This window comes from Fukomys damarensis, unplaced genomic scaffold, assembly GCF_012274545.1.
Source record: "Fukomys damarensis isolate Sample0158 unplaced genomic scaffold, DMR_v1.0_HiC HiC_scaffold_5, whole genome shotgun sequence".
Lineage (NCBI taxonomy): Eukaryota > Metazoa > Chordata > Mammalia > Rodentia > Bathyergidae > Fukomys > Fukomys damarensis.
The window spans coordinates 64,043,777-64,064,565 of NW_022900917.1; the positions used below are offsets into that span (position 1 = coordinate 64,043,777).

At 47.8% G+C, this 20,789-nt stretch overlaps 1 protein-coding gene across 1 annotated transcript in view; it reads right to left on the bottom strand.

Moving 5' to 3' along the window:
* The window catches only part of Cacna1c (calcium voltage-gated channel subunit alpha1 C), a 712,468-nt gene that overhangs the window by 30,761 nt on the left and 660,918 nt on the right, over nt 1-20,789 (bottom strand). The window contains exons 33-36 of the mRNA XM_019208417.1: nt 13,527-13,559; nt 10,403-10,531; nt 8,187-8,252; nt 6,423-6,514 (exon numbers count right to left, since the gene is read on the bottom strand). Of these exons, the coding sequence (XP_019063962.1) occupies nt 6,423-6,514; nt 8,187-8,252; nt 10,403-10,531; nt 13,527-13,559 (320 nt within the window). The remainder of the gene's footprint in view (nt 1-6,422; nt 6,515-8,186; nt 8,253-10,402; nt 10,532-13,526; nt 13,560-20,789) is intronic.

A 20,789-nucleotide genomic window follows, 5' to 3' on the forward strand; every position in this document is an offset into this window, starting at 1 on the left:
TTTTTAAAAGTTGGATTTGATAAAAGTTTATTTATTTATTGGTCTTTTCAAAGAATCAGCTTTAGGGTTTATTGATAGAATGTATTTTTTTGTTTTGTATTTTATTAATCTTTGCTTTTGTTTTTATGAGTGCAGTTTTTCATACTTTGGGGCTGTTTTGTTGTTCTTATGTCATCTATTAGCTTATTTCATATTTATATATGGGTATATGCTATGAATGTTAATTTTTTTTTTTTTTTTGGTACCAGGGATCAAACTCGGGTCCTTGCGCTTGTGAAGCAGGTGCCACAACCACTGAACTAAATCACCGGCCCCGAGAATGTTAAATTTTAAAGAAAATTGTTACAGTAAAAGACTCACTGTCATTAATCCCTCTTTCTCTGAATACACTTAACCAGTTGTTCATGCCACTTTCTGAAGAAGTTCTAGAAGTTCTCTTTCATGAGTATCTTTATGAGGTGTGATCAAAACTAAGGTGACTATTCCTGCCCAGGTCATGCAACAGAGAGACAGGCCTGTGAAAACACTAGTGTGTCCTCATCCATCTTATGCGCTGAACTGGGCACAGTGTGACTTCTGGCTTTTCCCCAAAGGTGAAATGCCTACGAAGGGTAAACATTTTGAGTCAACTCAAAACTGAGCCAGCCACCACAGCAAAACTACTGATGCTCCTGAAAGAGGACTTCTGGATCTACTTCAGAAAGTGGCAAGAATGATGGCTTAAGTGTGTTTGAAGCAAGAGGGAGTATTTTGAGGAGGATTCATGGGGTCTTTTACTATAACAAATTAAAAAAAATTTAAACATTCATCATATTTTTCAATCTCATCATACAGATCATATAGATAAGAAATATAGTACTGGGGATTGAATTCAGGGAGCCTTGACCTAAGTCCCTAGTTTTTTTCCTCTCTCTCTTTCTTTTTTAAAAGTCGAATCAGAGTCTTGCTGTATTGCTCAGGTTCGGCTTGAAATAGTGATCTTTCTTCAGTCTCAAAGTAGCTGGGATCACAGGCATGCACCACCTGCCTATGCAATTTTTAAAAGAATAAACAAACTTTAGGCTCTGAATTGCTTTGGTGTTGATTTGTCATCTCTTATATATAGGGTAACAGTGCTCATTCATTTCTAAGTAATTGTCATTCCAACTTTGAGTTATTTACATGGGTGACAAACATTTTAAATGGATGGATTTTGGAGGCGGTATTGTTTTTATGGTTAATTTCTTACTTTGCTATATATAAGTCAGGAGAAGTTTCAGAATTTGTTAGTCTTTGTGACCTAAATGTTGCTAAGTTTTATGAATGTTTTGGGATGCTTAAAAAGAACGTGTCCTTTTGCTATTGTTGAGGACAAATGTATTGGATTAAGTCTGTTAATTATCCTGCTTAGATGTTATCCTTTTTTCTATTTTGGTATATCTGATCTATCACTTTCTGTGAGCTGCATTCCATCTCCCACTACGTGTGTATTTTCTCCGTATAGTTCTATTAGGGTTTATAAGATACATTTAAAGCAAAAGATTGTTTTGGTTATTTAGGTTCATGAACTTTTTATACTGTTATATATTCTTGCTGGATTTTATTTTTTCTCAATACCCAAGTACCCTTTTTTGTCTTGTTTAACGCTTTCGCCTGGAATTCTATTTCTTTTGGTATTGCTGTTGCTACATCTGTCTTATAAGCATTGTCTTGTATTCCTTTCCATCCCTTTGTTTCCATTCTTTTTGGGTCATTTTGTTGATTGTCTCTACTATAAATAGGCTAGGGTTAGAATTCTTAAAGCCAGCATTACAGTATTAATTTTTAGTGGAGAAATTTAACTCACTTAATTTCCTAGTGATCATTAATATATTTATTATTGCTTCTTATTTTGTTGTCTTAATTTCCATATTTATTTTAAAAATTATTTTACCTTTTGCCTTCTTTCTTTTTGATCAATTATTAAGGATTTCTTTGCACTCATTTCTCTTCTAGTGGTTTGGAATGTACACACTCCATTTATATTTCTCTAGTTGTTAGCCTTTAGATATTTAACACATGTATTTATACACAATTTTTGCTTAGTTATATAGAATTATACACTATCTGTTTCTTCTTTCCAGACACAAAAAGAATCTTAGTATGGTTTCCTGTTTCCTATTCCTTTACTACCTCATTTCCTACCTCAGTGAAGTGATACGTGATTTTACTTCCAAATTGTTATTAAGATTTTGGAAATTTTTTCTTTATAGTATTTTAGGCTGTAAACTATATATTTTCTTATTGTCTTATAAATGTTAATAGATTTTACTCCAAAATACATAGTAGGGCTCATGTTCGGGGGATACCTCTTCTAAAATCATCCTAGAACTTGTTTTCCAGGAAGGTCTTATTTTAGGGGAGAAAGGGTAATAAATTTCTGGGCTTTTTAGCCTGTTCCACTGGTAAATATGCCCATTTTTATGCCACTACCATGCTGTTTTGATTGCTATAGTTCTGTAATGGGCCAGGTGTGGTGGCGCAAGCCTGTAATCCCAGCACTCGGGAGGCTGAGGCAGAAGGATCGCTGTGAGTTTGAGACCAGCCTGGGCTACACAGGAGTTTCAGGTCAGTCTCAACTACATAGTGAGACCCTGTCTCAAAAAACAAAAACAAATAAACAAACAAAAAAACCAAACTATAGTTCTGTAATGGATTTTGAAGTCAGTGTAATGCTTGCAACTTTATTCTTTTATTTTTTTAATTGTAGATTGCTTTGGTTATTTAGGGTATTTCATTGTTTTGTACACATTTTAGGATTTTATTTCTATTTATGTGTCAAATGATACTGGAATTCTGGTAGGGACTGCACTGCATTGGTAGATTAGATTGGGTAGTATGGAAATTTTAACATTATTAATTCTTCCAGTCCACGCACATAGGATACTTTTCCATCAGTTTGTCTCATCACTACTTCTTTCATGAGTGTTTTATAGTTTCCAGTGTACAGATTTTTCACTTCCTTGGTTAAATTTTATTTTTATGTGCTACTGTGAATGGGATTGATTCCTTAATTTCTTTTACAGTGTTGTTAAGAGTAAAAAACTATGACTCATTTTGTAAACTGAAACTTTACTGACTAGGTTTCAGGTGAACTCTTTAGAATTTTCTTTTCTTTCTTTCTTTCTTTCTTTTCTTTTTTTTTTTTTAGAATTTTCTATATATGAGATCATATAATCAGCAAACAGATGATTTCACTTCTTCCTTTACTACTTGGTCATCTTTAATTTGTCTAATTGCTCTGGCTAAAACTTTCAGTAGGATGTTGGAGAGTCGTGGCAAGACTGGGCATCCTTGTCTTGTTTCTGATCTTACACAAAAAAGGTTTTAACTTTTCGCCATGCAGTATGATGTTAGCTTTGGGCTCTACATATATGGTCTTTATTGTGGTGAGGTGCCTGACTTCAATGTATATTTTACTGGAGTTTTTAATCCTGAAAGGCTGGTAAATTTTGTTAAATGCCTTTTCTGCATCTATTGAGATGACCACCTGGTTTTGGCCTTCGTTCTGTAAGGTGCTGTATCACATTTACGGATTTCCATGATTTGAACTATCTTTGCATTCCAGATTTAAATCCCACTTGATCATGGTGAACGATGCTTTTGATGTACTGCTGCATTGAGTTTGCTGGTATTCTGTTTAGAACTTTCACATCTGTGTTCATCAGAAATATTGATCTGTCTCCTACAGCATCTTTGGCTTTGGTATCAGGCTAATGCCAGCCTGGAAAAAGCAGTTTCAAAACATTCCTTTTTTCCCGATCATTTGTTTATCCACTTTGGAAGCTTGTAAGATAGTTTCTTTATTCTGGGCATTCTTAAATGTCTTCCTGGTGTGTACAGTTAAGGATATTTTTTGGTTGACCTGTTCATTCCAACCTGAAGGCTCTTCTCTTTATTTGACATTTTATTTGATCATCCCTTTCCGTCTTTCTCTCCATTTTTCCTGTTCTTTTTGTCTAGAATTTCTATTACACAGGTGATCTTTCTGACTCCATCCTCCAGATCTTAACTTTTCTGTCATATGTTCAGTCTCTTTGTCCTTTGGCCACAGAATGAGAGAACCCCTGGCTGGCCTCTGGCTCATGAATTCATTCTTAGCTGTCTGTATTCTGCTATTCATCCCCATCTGCTTTTTAAAAATATTTCAACCACCGTATTTTCCTTTCTCCAAGTAAACCTTGCTCTTTTTTTAATTTTTTTTTTATTTTTGCTTTTTGGTACTGGGGATCGATCTCAGGACCTTGCACTTGCATGGCAGGTGGCGGCACCACTGAGCTACATCCCCGGCCTGACCTTGTTGTTTGTAATGATGGCTGCTGCTGCTGACTGTACATCTAACTGCACAGGTGTCATGTTCTCTAGTCTCTCTAAGGATATGAATTATTTTAATTTTCAAGTCTTCCAGCTCTTTCCCTTCCTGTGTCTTAGTTGAGTGTGATACCTCTCTTCCTTGAAGTTGGTTTCCCCTATATACTTTGGGGTTGTTTCTGAGTGTTTTGGTGACTGAGTCCAGTTTACATTTATCTGGATAAAGTCCTCATCCCAGGCCCCTCCCTGGGGATCATGGAAGAGAGGCCAGGCAGGTGACTTCTCTTTGGAGGTAGGTTCCCTGAGGGGTCCTGCTGTGCCTCTCAGACCCCGCAATACCAAAGAAGAGTGATTGTAAGGTGTGGTTTCCAGCTTGCGAGCATTAGCAAAGGCTCCCCAGATGCAAGTCTCCGTGGAACCAGGGGGGCCAGGCTATGGCCTAGGCCTCTCCTGTGCCTTGTATCTGCACTTGGAGAAGCCCTGTCCCTCTCTTCCTTCTTCTTGGGTCCCACCCTGTCTGGTAGGGCTTTTCTCAGGTTTTATTGCTTTGTGAGTTGAATGTCATCTGCTTTCTTTCTTTTTTCATTTTTCTTTTATTGGTACCAGGGATCGAACTCAGGACTTTTCGCTTGTGAGGCAGGTGCGGTGCCACTGAGTTAAATCCTCAGCTCTTATCTGCTTTCTTACATTTAGAAATTTCCCAACATGCCTGGCTCACCTATAGCACTCCTTTTTTTTTTTTTTTTGGTACTGGGGATCAAAGTCAGCCCTTGCACTTGCCAGGAAGGCACTGTGCCACTGAGCTAAATCCCCTGCCCACCTATAGCACTCTTGCTTGATTATTTCTATTTTCAGTGAAACTATAGATTTATTCTTTCGAAAGTTTCTTTTGTCATCAGGTCTTTAGGAAAGGAGGGGAGATAGTGATCAGTCTAAGATCTGGGTCCAAATCACTTACGTAAATGTGATACAAGCTCAAGTGTTGTGAAAAAGCAGTTTACAGTGGTGCTTGTGTTCTGACAGTTTATGATCTCAGGGAAGTGGTAATGTCAGGCCAGTATGCTTAGGGATATAATGTATTGTGAGCAATAATGAAACAGGAGCTTGGGTGGGGCAAAGGGGCACAGTAAGGTGAAGGTGGGACTGTCCGACAGAGGGGTCCTGGGCCCTCTGGAGATAGAAGAGGGTTCACGGCCTCTCCTTGCGCCACGGTTGAGTGGAATATCTGAGCTAGGATAGACTTTAGAAACCATCTGCTCCAGGGCTAGGAAGAAGGACTAATTTTCACCTGCCATCCCTGGAATACGTGGGCTCCCAGGGTGCTGGGCTGTGCTAAGCAGGAAAGTGAGAGGGAGAAAGGAGCCAGATGAGAGAGAAGGAGCAGGCTAGGCATGGACTCACTCCCGGGCAGTGTGAGAACACCCCGACCCCACCATTCCTGAGGTAGTGGCTTTCCAAGAGGTGTGGGACGCAAGGCTGGCTTCAGTGAGGATAAAACTAGGTGTGGGAGGACATAAGCAGTCAACACAGTGGACAGAACATACCTTAGCATAGTGATCAACACCCGAACTTATTTTATAAAGAATCTGTGGCTCATGGTTTCAAACCCAGGCCTTAAGCTTATTCAAATTCCAAGTCAGCTGCTTTCCACCTTTGATTTTCCCCCACCAAGGGATGGAACCTTGGGCCTTCCACACGTAAGGCAAGCACTCCACCACTGGGCTATATCCCAGCTCATTTTAAAGTTTTACTTTGTGATAGGTTTGGCTGAGTTGCTCAGGATGGCTTTGAACTCACAATCCTGCCTCAGCCTCCTGAGTTCTGGGATCACAGGCGTGTGCTACCACACCTGACTCTAGAGATCGACCTTGACGGCTTTGGGTGGTTGCTCGTGGCAAGTGACACAAATAACAAGGATACAACCAGGTTCCCAGTTAGGGGAGGGAGAGCAAGCACCCATTCTCTCCCTTCCTGGGCCCCTGAAGGCAGTTCCACTCTTCCCACACCCGGATTACAGGGACACCACGAAAGTGTGTGTGTGTGTGTGTGTGTGTTTGTGTGTGTGCATGTGCGGTGTGTCCTTGGAGACCCACCTGAACAGGAGCAGCACGGCTTGGGGGAAGGTCTGAAAGTTGTTGTTCCGGTTGATCTCGGTGGTGTCATTCAAGGCGATCTTTCCAAACACCTGAAGGAAGGAAGAGGAATTCAGTGACCTAGGGAAAAAGAGGGTCCTAATTTTCAACCATTGTTCAATGGTCTAGGGGCTGCAGTGATCCTGGGACTGGTTAATCCACCTAACAGTCTCCCAGTGTGACCTGTCAGGCATTGGTTACCCTCCTGCCTTGGATTTTAATTCCTTACTGTTATGGTCAGAATCTAAAGCATCCCTTGATGTCTCATGTTTTCAGCGGATTAATCCACTGATGGACTCATAATTTGTTGGCATTATCGGAAGGTGGTAGGCATAAGAGGTAGAGCCTAGTGGAAGGGAGTGGGGCATAGCCTTGGGGATTATATCTGGTCTCCAGCCCTTTGCTGTCAGGTTCTTTCCATCTCCTTCTGCTTCCTGACTGCCATTAGGTGAGCAGATTTTTTTTCACCACATTCTTCTTTCATGATGATTCCACCTCACTAGGCATAAAAGCAATGGAACCAGCAGACCATGGGCTGAAACCTCTGAAACTAAGCCAAAATAACCTTTTTATTCTTTAAAGTTTTTTATCTTGGGTATTTTGTCACAGTGATAGAAAGCTGACCAACATACCCACTGTAGAGACACACAAGAAGAAATGTGTCCATCACCCTCAGGAAGGCTCACTACAGCCCAAGGGACTGGGGCTGAGAGCAGTGGATGCCAAGACCATGACCTCCCTTCTAGGCAGGGACACTGGGGTCCTGGTCTTCTTTTTCCTGCCATTTAGCTCTAAACACTCAAGCACTCTTTCCAAATTTGGGTTCTTGGCTTTCGAAGTGAGTGGGATGAGAGTTTCAGGGCTTGGATAAGCTTAACACATCCCTAAAGTCAGAGGCCTCTTTTTCCCCTGGCCCTTTAAAGCCAAGCTTTCCTAGAAACTGCTTCCCTTTATTAGGTATCAGGGTAGCTCTTTTAATCTCAAAGGATTTTGGCCTTTGAACCTTTGGGTCCTTCTGCAATGAGCAGGCAGGGAAATTTACTCTAGAAGATGCTGAGGAAAAGCTCCTGGCTCCTGGGGTGGAGTGCTGAGGAAAAGCTCGTGTGCAGTGCTGGGATGGGGTGCTGCCAGTCTGGCCTTGGGGTGCTCAGCTGGAGAACTGGAGAGGTTGAAGTCTGGTTTCCAGAAAGACAGATGCAGTGGGCACCTGTAAGGGTAGGTCCCAGAAAACCACTGTGTGTGTGTGTGTGTGTGTGTGTGTGTGTGTGTGTGTGTGTGTGTGTTGGGGCAGTGTAATATGTAACATCCCTTCCCTTCCTTCTCCCTCCCAGTCACACACTCCTGAGTGGCACTGCATTTGGGGGATTCTCAGGCCCATCAGCTATGGACATGGCCTTCCCACTGTCTCCGAGTAGGGCTGCTCTTTCCCAAGGCCCACTGCCTCACGCTGGAGTGTTCTTTCTCTTTACCAGTTGCAGAAGCCAGGCGAGGGCCAAGGGGAAGAAGAGTTCTCTGAGCCTTGTCTCCTGGCTGCCTATGGCCATTCACACAGTTACCTATGGGATCTGCATGTGTGGAGGTTCCTGTGACCCTGGAGAATAGTCAGGAACAAGAGCAAGAGAGCAGGGTGGCAGGGAATGTGGTGCTGGGAGCTGGGGAAAGATGAAACAGGCACAGGGGCTCAGTGTGTGTGTGTGTGTGTGTGGGTGTGTGGTGTCCTCCTACCTGCATACCGATCACGGCGTAGATGAAGAACAGCATCACTATTAGAAGGGCCACATAGGGCAAGGCCTAGAAGGAAGCACAGGGACGTCATGAGGCCCAAAGCCAGGCTGGCCACATCCTTTTCAAGAAAGCACAGTGTCCCTGGCTCTGCAGCTAGGAACTGTTGCCTGGCCCTAGCTGGGGGGCAATTGCCAAGAGCCCAGTGGCAGTGTAGGACCCCTGGAGAGAGCTGGAGACATGGGCCCTGGCCTCTCATTTCAGCTTTTTACTTATTTTTTTTTCAGTGCTGGGGATGGAACTCGGGCCCTGAACAAGCTAGGCAAGTGCTCTGCCACTGAGCTATAGCCAGCCTTGGCTTGATTTAAAAGTGGGCTGCAGATTCATGGGTGCAGTGTGATACTGCTTCAGCGAGAACAGTGGAGAGGGTGGGGAACCTCCCGCTCTGACTCATATCTGTACAGGAAGGAGTCCTTGGGACGGCGGGGCAGAGGCAGCTCAGACTCTTTCTTCACATGGCTCACCTTTGTCCCACTAGTCGAATGGAGAAAGCATTACGGTGTCACGAAACATGTAATAAGGAGAAATGTAAAAAAGGTAATGGGCTCAAATGCTATCCTCACCCTTTTCTTTCTTGGTTTTTGAGACAGGGTCTCACTCTGTAGCCCAGGCTGGCCTCGAACTCACAGTGACCCTTCTGCCTCAGCCTCCTGAGCGCTGGGACTACAGGCGTGCACCACCACACCCAGCTTATCCCTGCACTTTCTAGCTATGGCAGCTTGGGCATATTACATAACCTCTCCGAGCCTCAGTTTTCTCTCTGAAACATGGGGACAATAATAATGATCTCTCAGGGATCTTCTGATGTTTAAATGATTTAAAGTTTTTATAGTGCCAAATGCAACAGCTCGTGTATAGTAGGGCTCCATACATTTTACTCACTCACATGTTATCTGTCTAGCAGCTCAGACAACTGAGTTTTCTAGAGCCACAGCCAAGGGAGCTGGGCATGGGTGCCCCTAAGGAGATGTGTTGCTGGAAGCACTGGAGACCACCAGATGGCGCTGTAAGACTGTATGATAGTCTGGTGGTAGCACTGGGCTCCACATTCAAGTCTCCTTCCTCCACAGTCAGCCTGGTGTTTTTGCCTCTGGGGCTGAGTAGGGACCTGAGAGAGAGGTGAGCCCCAGCCCATTGGAAAGTGAGGAGTCAGCCTGGCCTGGTGGGAGGAGCATGGACCCTGGGTGGCTCTAGGTTGGAGGGTGTCCTTTGGGGAGGAATTCTAAACAGGGCAAGCACTGGATCCTGGATCACCTCTCCTCTGGCTGCAGCCACAGCTGCTGTGGGGACGCCTGGCCCAGAGACGGACTCCATTTCCGGCCTGAGGCCTGGACCCACCTGGGCGGGGAACACAGAAGCCACTGTTGAGGTTGGCCTCTGTCTTGGGAAATCTCGCGTGGTATTTGCATTGGAGGAGAGAAACCTGCCTGTGGGCCAGGTCTGGGGGAACACTCTTGGGAGTTTCTTCAATCATCTCTGAGGAATCCAGGTGACCTCACAGCTTTGCTTCTCTTAACTTTACACTTACATAACGCTCCTCAGAGCTGGCCAGGGGCCATTGGGATTCTCTCTTTACAGACGGAAAACCATGGCAGAGAAAATGGAATTAATCATGTGGTTAGGCAATCCTTGCCCTACGAGGGGACCACTCTCCTGGAGTGGAGTGACACCACAGTCCCGAGATTGGGCCAGGGACACACACAGGTAGGGTGAGTAGATGTGGCTGAAACACGCGTCATGAAAGTCCAGAAATGCTGCAGCTAGAGTGGCCTGGAGAGGTTAGCAGATGATCTGGGCCCCTGTTTTCCCAGTTTGTTCCATTTCTACAAAATCCCTTTGCCTAGTGCACAAATGAGAGGAGAAAGCAAAACCTTCTCAGCCTGCCCTCCTCTCCTTCCTCTCTGAACCCAGGTTTTGAGGCAGCACTGGGGCTCCAGGAGCCAGCTTTGAAACCACAGGCCTAGTTTTACCCTCTCATTTCAGGGACAAGCAAAGCAAGCTGCTGTCACACAGCTACTAAGGCAAGGAGGAAGAGCCAGCCGGGCCTTGGAATCCTGCAGTCCTCCCCATGACAGCTCCCATTCGGTGGAGCCCGGGTCATCCAGTAGGTGGCCTCCTGCCAGCTGTGCAGGGGTGGTGCTGGTGGTGGCTCAGGCTACCTGAAAGGACTTGATGAAGGTCCACAGCAGCGTCCGGATGCCCTCTCCGCGGCTCAGCAGCTTGACCAGGCGCATGACCCGGAAGAGGCGGAAGAAAGTGATGGAGATGCGGGAGTTTTCCTCTGCGTTCTAGAAGCCATTGGCAATAGGAGGTGCAGTTAACACAGAAAGAGAGAGGTGGGCAGGAAGGGACAGGGCGCTCTGAGAAACGCAGCCTTGGCTGAGGGGAGGCAGGCTAGGGTGGGAGTCAGCTGCACTAGACGGTTTCTGCCCATCCCCCCTCGCCGGTGCACAGGTGGGAGGTCAGTGTCCACCCTCTCTGGGCTGGCAGCCCAGCCGTGAGCCAGTCGGTGCCCAAGCCCAGAGCCTGTGGCCCCGTTTTCCTGTCCTTCATTTCTAGTTCTTGATGCCCCGAGTGGAGCCACAGACACTCACTAGGGAGCTGTCCCTGGGTTTGAGGAAGCAGCCCACCCACTCTTGTCTGGCCTGGCTGAGGCTCCTGCACCCTGAGCAGGATCCAGCTCTCTGCCAGAAGGCTGGATGGCCAATGGTGGCCTCCCAGGTGGTGGCACGACTGTACTGGGGGTCTTGGGGCAGGGTGCACTGACCCCTGAAGGGGTCTCTTCTCTGCTTGCTGCGGCCTGCAGCACTTCTCGAGTCACCCCTGACCTGCGCGGCTCCTGCCGCGGGTGCTGCAGGGGAAGGTTGGGAGGTGGGGTGTTGCTTCATGCTAGAGGGGTGTCCGGGTTGCAGCCCTGTCCTTTGTTGAAGGCTCAGAGGCTGGTGTCCTTCTATCCCTTTCTTTCCTGGGGCCACCAGGAGGCTCCAGTCCTCTCCAGGGGCACAGTCAGGGAAGGGGAGGTACGGGAGGCATCCCTTCCAGTGAGTCCTAGAAAAGTTGGGTCCCTCATGGGGCGACCATGGGTCTGCTCCTGTGGATTCTCTCGTGTGGCGTCTTGGACGGAAGGGGAAGGGTGCGGATGGCGTCGAGGCCACAGTGAGCTGAGGTGGGATCGTGATGCTTGGGCTGCTGAGGACTGCTGGCCGGCTGGAGGCTCAGCCTAGCTGTGGGAGGAGCCTGGGGGTGGGAGCACTGACTGGGCCAAGGCTCTGGGGGAAGGGCAGGCTGACTGTCACCTTCTGCCTCCAGGCCTAAGAACAAGAACCAGACCTCCCCTCTTGCCCACAGGGCTGGCTGCTGCATTGCAGGGCCAGAGAGCTGGGGGCACTGGGGAGCCCACCCCTCCCCAGAGCTAGTGCAGCTCACCCAGCCCTGGCGGCACCAGGAGAGAACGGACCTTTGGGTTCCTGTTACTGTTCCCATCCCACACCCCTCAAAAAGGAGGGGCCCCTGGGTTGTTTGGGGATCCACTTCAGCCCTCTCTGCTTTACCTTCCTCTTGCCTTCTTTTACATCATTCCCAGATCAGGCCTCCCTGCCAACAGCCATGCCCCTCTGCAGTCTCCCAGCAGCCCATTCCATTCTAACCTATGGCCTCGGTGATCACAGGGTGTGGCTGGATGGCTCAGGGGCACTCACCTCACACCTACTCAGAGAAGGGGACCCAGAGGCAGCAGGACCACTCGGGTGGAGTTCACAGACCAACAAGCCCGCTCTGCCCAGAGCGGGCAGCTCAGAAACCACACTAGGGCACTGTACCTGCTTCTCCAAACCTCCAATTGGGTGAGAGTGGAAATATTTCTTATATTTCAAAACTGGAGCTGTGTCATTCCTACTGTTCCCTCAGAGCAGGGGACAGACAGACCTGTTGGTGCCGGCAGCCTGGGGAGGGAACCACAGGCAGTGTCCCTTACTCTATCCTTGAGCACTTGAAGTCTCTGATGCCCTTAACCTCTGTGTTTCTGTCACCGCTGGATCTCCTTGAGATCCCACTTTCCCTCCTAAGAAGCAGCACTGTTCTCTCAGAGGAGCAGGCGGAGGAGGCTCAGGGTTTATAACCTGGCTGTCAAATGCATGGTGTTCAGGAGAGGAAAGAGAAAAAAGAATGAGCTTAAGTGTGGGCTTTGGCCATGGGCGCTGAGAGTTTGAGAAGTGGGTCCCCCGGGACATCCGGAAGCACCACAGGCCCACAAGTGAATGCCGCTCGGCCTCTCTTCAGAGCCTTCCAGTTTCCTGATGCGGCCCTAGAAGGAGGAGGAGCACAGGACCATGGGGCAGGACAGTTTCTTCTAACATTCTTTGTGACAGCGCACTGAGGAGGGGAGTGGCTGCTGTCCCTGAGAAGTGTGGCCAGGTGGGGGTAGGCTGTGCCGGGAGTCACCTCTGATCCATCTGCTCTCTCCTCTGGTCTTTGAGATTTTGGGGGCTCCGGGAATCAACCCAGTGGTCTTCCTCACACTTGGCCCAGTCTGAAGCGTCTGATGGCAGCCTTCTAGGACAGGCTGTTTCAAGGAGACTTAAAGGTCGCACCACATCTCTCTACTTCCCAAAGGAGACCCCGGACTCCAATATGAGGAGTGGCTCAATTAATTAAGCTTGTCTTCCTGCTTCCAGCCTGCTGCGTAAAAGTGGGTAACACTTCAGGAGTTTACAAATATCCAAAGGATCACATGGGTGGAGAGAGAGAAATTTATCCACCCTCTCAATAACAAGTCTCAATTTACATCTTTTACAGTGGCTTTACACTTGCGGCCCAAGGGAGGCAGGTAGTCATGAACGTTGCTTAGCAGGAAGTCATCATCTGCTTGTCTGACTCCTGGCTGGGTCATCTCTCACTCCTTTCCCTGGAGGCCCTTACCTCAGCTTTCACAAGCGCCCCCTGCCCATTTCCCTGGTTAGACTTAGCCCAGAGATTTTAACTAGTGAATCCTTGGGATATTTAACAGGAAGGGGTCCAATTCTCTCCCAGTGGCTCGTCAGACAGTCAAGATCACAGTGAACGACCACCCAAAGGCAGCCCAGAGAGGTACGAGAGCACTGTTACACACACAGCCCTTCACAGCTCACGCGGGCAGGGGCAGGCAGGGACACGACGGACATGGTGGTCACATGCAACAGGAGCCGGGCTGGGCTCCCTTGAGACCCTGGAAGTTGGGGTGGGTAAGAGTGGGGGTATTAGAGGGGTCACAGAAGCTGGGAGCGTGGTCTGGAGGGTCAGTCTTACCATAGAGGGAGAGCATTGGGTATGTTCAGCTGGCTTTAAAGAAAGGCAGACAGAGATAAGCTGTAATGAGTCTCCAACGAAGATGCCCGGTATTCTAGGTCTTGGGTAACACAGGACACGGTGGAAGGAGGGGGCACACGGGAATGAGTGAAAGAAGCACAGAAGCATGGGCCCAGCAGGCTCTGGGACACCGCCACGCATGGGCCCGTGTTACTGGGCTTCACGTCTAACAGGAATCCTCAAGGTCATGAATTCAGCAACTCACACCCATTCCAGTAAGATTACAGATTATGGATTGTGTGGGTGGAGGTTTGTTTGCAGTTAGCCGAGGGTTCTAAGATACCACCAAGGGCTGTGCTTTCTGCGCTTTGGGTCAGACCAAGCAGTGCTGGCTGAAGGACGCTACTTATCCCTCCCCAGACATTTAAGGAAAGCAGTCTGAGGGTGAAAACTCCTGGTATAGGAGGAGGCTTGATTCTAGTTGTCATACAGGGGAATCTAAGGAGGTGGCCCTCAAGCCTGTCTCCAGCAGGGGCTGGTTCTCAAAGCTGAGACTCACGTGGGACGGGGCCCTGCTTAGCTGTGGGTCCACAGGTGTGCAGAGCTGTGGCCTGAGGCATGAAGTAATGTACTCGCCTTTTCATCCTGAAAGCCCCACACACAATTTAGGACCTCATCAACACCCTAAGAAATTGTTTCTTTGTGTGACTATGAATTCACTTAGGGGCATGAGCTCGAGTGGGCCTCCTAGGGCCAATCCTCTCACGGGTCCCTGTGCCTGTCTCTGGGAAGACGCCCTGCTTTTGGGGCTGCAGCACATGGAGCTCAGCCCCTGGCTGGCCCTGACTGCCGGTGCTCTTAACTCCTTCTACAAGCCGTCACTTTGCTTTTACTCTCCACTTTCAGATGGTTACCCTTGCATCTCTAAGATTTTAAGGTAAAAACAAGGAAAACATGTAACGGAATGCTTGAAGGATGAAAATGTGCACAACTTGACGTCTGCTTCCATCCTGAAAACACTTCTTCGGTAACAAGTTTTTCAGCAAATTCTTAAAAAACCAAAAAAAAAAAAAACCAAAAAAAAACCAAACTAAAAACAAATTCTCATAGAAAGCTGGATGATCTTTTTTGAGGAACGGTGGAGATATGGGGTGAGGTGAGGTAAAACAAGGAAAGGGACACTTCTCTAGTCATTTACAGGAAGCGTTCTAGATTTCAGTTTCTGCTTCATAAGGATTATCAGCTGCCACGTTAATCCGGGAGGTTGGGGTTGCTAGGCTTTGGCAAGGGGGATAACATTGAACATAAACACACACACACACACACACACACACACACACACACACACGCACACAGGAAGTTTCTTGTCAAAGCACACAAACTCCCTTTCCAATTAGAGTGTGACAGTCCCCATGATGGTCACTTTCCTAACCTCTGGCTGGTCCAGGGCTCGTGCCCTGTGTGAGCAAACTCGGAGTTCTGTGTGTTTGAGAATCTGCTGAGGTTGGGGATGGGAGGGCCAGAGGCAACTCATCTGCACCACAGAATGCCAGCGAACAGGCAGAGCTCCCAGGGGGCCTGTCTGTTACTTCTCCTAGTTCCACTCTGAAAATTATCAGAGCCGCCCATTACTTCTAAGAACCATGGGCACATGCAGGAAGGTCATCTGCATGGGACCAACATGGAGACAACTCAGAGCATTCGCTGGCTCCTGGTCCAACCAGACCCACCTGTAGCCTTTAAACAAAACCAAACTTTTATTTTATCTCAACTATTCAGGATCCTTCTTTGGGACGTTTAAACATTTGTCGTAGCTATCTTTTCTCTTGATGGTTTTAATGCTACCATTTAGATGTGATCTACTTAAATCATTTTTTTTTACTTCAATACTTAGCTTTAGGTCTCATCATCTTGTTACTATTTTATTATTTTAAATAATATCCAGTACTCTGACAGGCCTTATGATGAGTCTCCCAAACAGTCAGGAGGAGCTGTCGGTGGCAGACGGAGGAAGGATTAGTGGTCCCTGGGATCTGTGCTGAGTTCGCAGCCCAGGCATTGACAGCAGGCCTCACCCAGAGTCCAGACTCACACGCTCACTTTTTCTTGAGCCTCAAAGGCTGTGGTACTCAGGGCATACTTCTCATTTACTGGAGCAGGGTTGCCCTTAACAGCACACATAAACTGCTCACCAGACCTCTGGTCCCCAAAATTAATCACCATGATGACATCAGAAAGCAATCACCGAGATGTGGCTGCCTGGTGGGACACTGTCCAGGTGACCCTGCATGGCCAAGCGAGTCCTTTGTGCCTGCTCAGAGGCAGGTGGAATCCCTTGGGAGCTGGGAGGCTGGACCCTCAGGTTGGAGCCATGGCGTCTGGCACTGAGCACGAGTTCCTGAATTCTTCTGCAGCCCGAAAAACAGCTTCGTCAATCTCTAGCCCTCTCCCAGCGCCCCCCCCCCACCTTGTTCCTCTGCATGGCTTTATAGTTTCTCTACCTGTGCACTTCCTGGGGAAGAAAGGCAGTGAGATTCTCTGGAGACCTGCCCGCCGTGCCCTTCTGTGGGAGCCAGCAGAACTCTTTCCTAACCCCAGCACATGGCTGGGTTTTAGTCCAGCACTGTCTCCACTAATGGTTGGCACAGTGTGATGTTTTTCGGCAGCCAATTCTTTTAGCTATTTTATACAAATCGTAATTTTCAAGGATTTTGAGATATTGGGGGCAACGAATTGAATTTGTTCGTGCAATTAGTATAAATGAAATAAGGTTATACTTTCATATCTCAGGCAGAGGTGGGCTAGTGCTTCCAGGCTACGGGCAAGTAGAAAGCTGAAGACAATGGCCATGCTGTAGAACATTTAGGGCGTAGCTAGCAGTGACCATAGGAATGGAACTGGATTGCTACCTGGAGATCTTGTCTGGAATTCAGTTCAGAGTCATATCGGAAACATTACCTGACAGGATAAAATCTTTTGTTTCTGGAATTCCTCTTCCCTATCCCTTTTCTGTGGGGCTGGAGGCCACATTGAGGAAGCTGAAGAATGACACTGGGGGAATATCGGAGCCAACAGAGAGGTACTCTGGGGTGGAGGAATCTTCCCAGGATGGTGTGAGAATCCACGGAATGTTTCCCAGTTGTCCTACTGCACTGTCTTTCTGGGGATTTAGAAGGCCATCAATTTTAGCCTTAAAAGAGGCAGATGACCTCCAGATGCTGCTCCAGGAAGGCTGGCTCTTGACCATGCAGGACAGGGCTGCCTCCCTCCAAGGGCTGCCCTCAGGACAGTGGCTGCGACGGCAGGGAACCAATGACCCACGTCTCTCTAAAGCAGGGGTCAGAGCAGCACCGCGGGAACATGTGAACCTTGACAGACTGTTCTGCCGCAATCACTCCTGCCTTTTAAAAAAAAAATCTTAAATCTTTGTTAAGAACTCAGCAGGAGAATCTGGCATAAATTCCATTCCAAACCACCTGAAAGTTTGGTCCAGCTCCCACCAAACTCTGCTTCTTCGCTTTTATTGTCTGCAGCCTTATCTAGGTCTGATCTGCAGGACATCAGAGCCAGTCCTGTCGGGACAGAAGTGGTGTGGCAAAAGTCGGAGGGGCTGGGGCTCTGCTGTGAGACAGTGGAGGTCACGGCAGTGACAGAGAACTGGGAATGGCGGGAGTCCTGGGCGTCTGGGGACTCTGGACCCCAGAGCCAGGAGCCAGCAGGTTTGGGTTTTAGATGTGTAGGTTCTCGTTATCCTTTTATTCCCTCTTTTAGTCAGGAGAACCGCACATCCTAGTTCCTCAGGTGGGGCCTTCTCGCTGTGGAGTGCTCATGAGGGGAGCAATTTTAAGGAGGTTAAAGCAAAACATGTTTTAAGCTACAGGCCTTATAAAGTTCAGCAAAGCGGCTATTTGCTAAGAGCGGTGCAGTTTACACACGCACAAGTCAGCTGGGATGCACAGAAGCAGAGGCAGGCTATCAGTGATGCTCAGATTAACAGTAAGTGAGGACATACAGGTAGGTGAAAGCAGTTTTTAAGCAGAACTCCCATTTTGGCTCTGCTGAGTGACACAACTGAAATGGACCCTTGCAGACAGAGGACACCAAGGCAAAAAGCCTGGGCAGAAAAGGCCAGGGAACGAGGTGAGGGCAGAGCTCGAAGATGGAAGGGCTAGGAGTAGAAAGAGCAGCCCCTACCAGCCCATGCCAGTGTGCCAGAAACCCTGGGCTTCTATCTGCTTCTCCAGACTGAGACAAAGAAGCGACCGTCTCTACTTTCGTAGTGACTGGCAGGCAGCTGCAATGTCCCCTCAGCCCTCCCCTCAAGGAGATCTCTGGCCCCAAGGGAGCTGATGGAGAGGTGGGGAGTGCAGGGGTCAGGGGTTGCTGCTTTCTGGCTGTCCCTTATGCTGTCCTTTTGTGCTAAGTGGTGGAAGGTGGCCAGGTGTGACTTGCTTGTGTTATTAGCTGTACAGCGACCAGCTCAGGTGGCTGGCAGTGGCTTAAGCCTCAGGATTCATTCTGTTATGCAGCTGCAACTGTGGCCCCCCAGGTGCCATTCCCTGCCAGAAACACACACTGCGCAAGACCAATTACAAAATGGCCAGCGTGCTTTCACGTTCCCCTGAGCAGGACAGCCAGTGTCCAGTCATTCAGACGCACAGACAAACAATCCCGCAAAGAATCAGCGAAGCAAATCAGTGTGTCAGCAGCGTTAACGGCACCAAGAACTGCACAGGATTCTGAGACCCACAGAGGAAGTGGGGGAGGCTGAGAGGACAGAAGGGCAGAGGAGGAAGGGAGAGAAATCAGAGTACAGCAAGGCGAGGAGATTCAATAAGAGCACGACAAAGACAGGCGATTCTCAGGGTTGGGGCATTCAGTGTGGGGACAAATGAGTGTTAACAGAAGTGGCTGCACTTTTGGAAATGTGGTAGGCATTTTGTTGCTGCTCTTGTTTTGTTGAAGACTCTGTTGAAGACAGATTCTCACTATGTAGCTCAGGCTGGTTTTGAACTCATAAGATCTTCCTGCCTCAGCCTCCCGAGTGCTGGCATTACAGGTGTGGGCTGTCACAGCCCACTCCTGTAGGCATTTTAAAGCATGTCCACAGAGCACCCTCCTCATCCTCACTCATGGAATATTCCCATGTTGGAGGGTTCCTGGCAAACTCACTGACTGTGGCTGGCTGAGCCTGTGAGAACTAAGCGACAGGCACTGGCAAGGGACAGAGGGCCATCTGGACCCACTGAGGGGCACGTGTCACTGTGTCTGACCCTTCTTCTGTTTTAGGGGAGAGGAGAGGGCTGTGCGTGTGTCACAAGGATGAGAATGGAGGGGAAAGGAAGTCAGGGATATCAGAAATGAAGCAGCCTTGGCAGAGAGCACAGTCAGGGAGCCTTGATACCGTGTCTGTGTCAGGACACTCGGGCCACCAAGGATGGGTGAATTAAGACTCCAAATAAGGATGTCCATAAACAGCAGGTTCCCATGGACCTCTGGGGTCAAGTCTGCGGGGTACTTCTCAAGGCAGAAGCTTTTGGGAAAACATTCTGTCCCTGGCCCTTATTAGCTCGTCTCTCTGTCCCCCTACTGTGTCTGACCTCAAGGTGTCCCGTGACAGTGGCCAGCGCCGCACACTTGGCCCCAGAGAGCCTGGGGCTCCCGGACCCTCCATGTCCAACTGGACCTGATGCTCAGACGACTGGTGTATCTTTTCTGGGACTGAGTTTAGGCCTGCTAGGTCCACAAGGGCCAGCTTTCTTCTAAGCAGAGTGTAAAAGTGCCTTGGTGGGCCCCTAGAAGGATGGAAGACGGGGAGGCGCCCAAACAAAAATATCCTTCACATTCTGGTGTCCTATAGCTGAAATCTGACCTCAGATGCATGAAATACTCAATCTTTGGGTTGAGCATTACTTTTTTGGGGAGAGATCCTTTATGAAGTCACTACCATCTTAATAAGAATTAGTGCATGGGATCATTTCATTTCGGAGCAAGACATCTTGGTGGCATTTGTTTGCTGGAGCCGTCAAGGGTGGTGCTCAAAGTAGCCAGAAGCTGGAAGGAATCCCCAAAAGGCAACAGGGGGTATCCAGCAGTGCGAAAAGGAGATGTCTGGGCTGGCCTTGCTGTGAAAAAGCTGTGAAAATAAGTAAGCTGTTCCCTGGCTCTGGCCTTGTGTAGCCTCACCTAGTGAATGCTTCCCTATCACGTGGTAGGTCCTCCATGACTACTGAGGAGGACATGGGGACAGCCTTGGCTAAAACACCATGGGGCAACTGCCTCTTAAGATAGGTAGAGCTCTCGAAAACACTGGCATAGAAAAAGACTTTATGGACAAATCCTCAGTAGACAGGTACTAGCAAAAGAATCAACAACTGGAATCTCATCTTATTAAAAAGTTTCTGCGGGGGCCAGTGATTTAGTTCAGTGGTTCTAGCTCCTACCTCACAAGCACAAGGGCCTGAGTTCAAACCCTGGTAACACCCGCCCCCCCACAAAAAGCTTCTGCAGTGCAAGAGAAACCACCAACAGAGTTAAGCAACAACCTACAATGTGGGAAAAAATTTTTACCAACTGTTCCTCAGACAAAGGTCTACTATCTAGAATATATAAAGAACTAAAAAAAGTCAGACCCCCCAAATATAAAGACCTGATTCAAAAATGGGCATCTGAAATGAACAGACATTTCTCAGACAAAAAAGTAAAAGCAGCAAATAAATATATGAAAAGATATTCAACATCACTGATTGTTTGAGAAATGCAGATGAAAACAACACTGAGATTCCACCTCACCCCCCAAAGAATGGCTGCTATTAAGAAATCAACCAATAACAAATGTTGGCAGGGTTGTGGGGAGAAAGGAACCCTTCTCCATTGTTGGTGGGAGTGCAGACTGGTACAACCACTGTGGAAATCAATATGGAGATACCTCAAAGAACTAGGATTAGAGGTTCCATTTGACCCAGCTACTCCCCTGCTGGGTATCTTTCCAAAGGAATTAAAAGAATCACACCACAGTGATATATGCACACCCATGTTTATAGCGGCACAGTTTGTAATAGCTAAAACTTGAAAACAGCCCAACTGCCCATCAACTGGAGACTGGATAAAGAAGATGTGGTTTTTCTATAAAATGAAGTACTATTCAGCCATAAAAAACAAGAAACTAGAGACATTTATAGCTAAATGGATATACACTGACACCATATTCTTTTTTTTTTTTTTTGGTATCAGGGATTGAACTTAGGATCTTGTGCTTGTGAG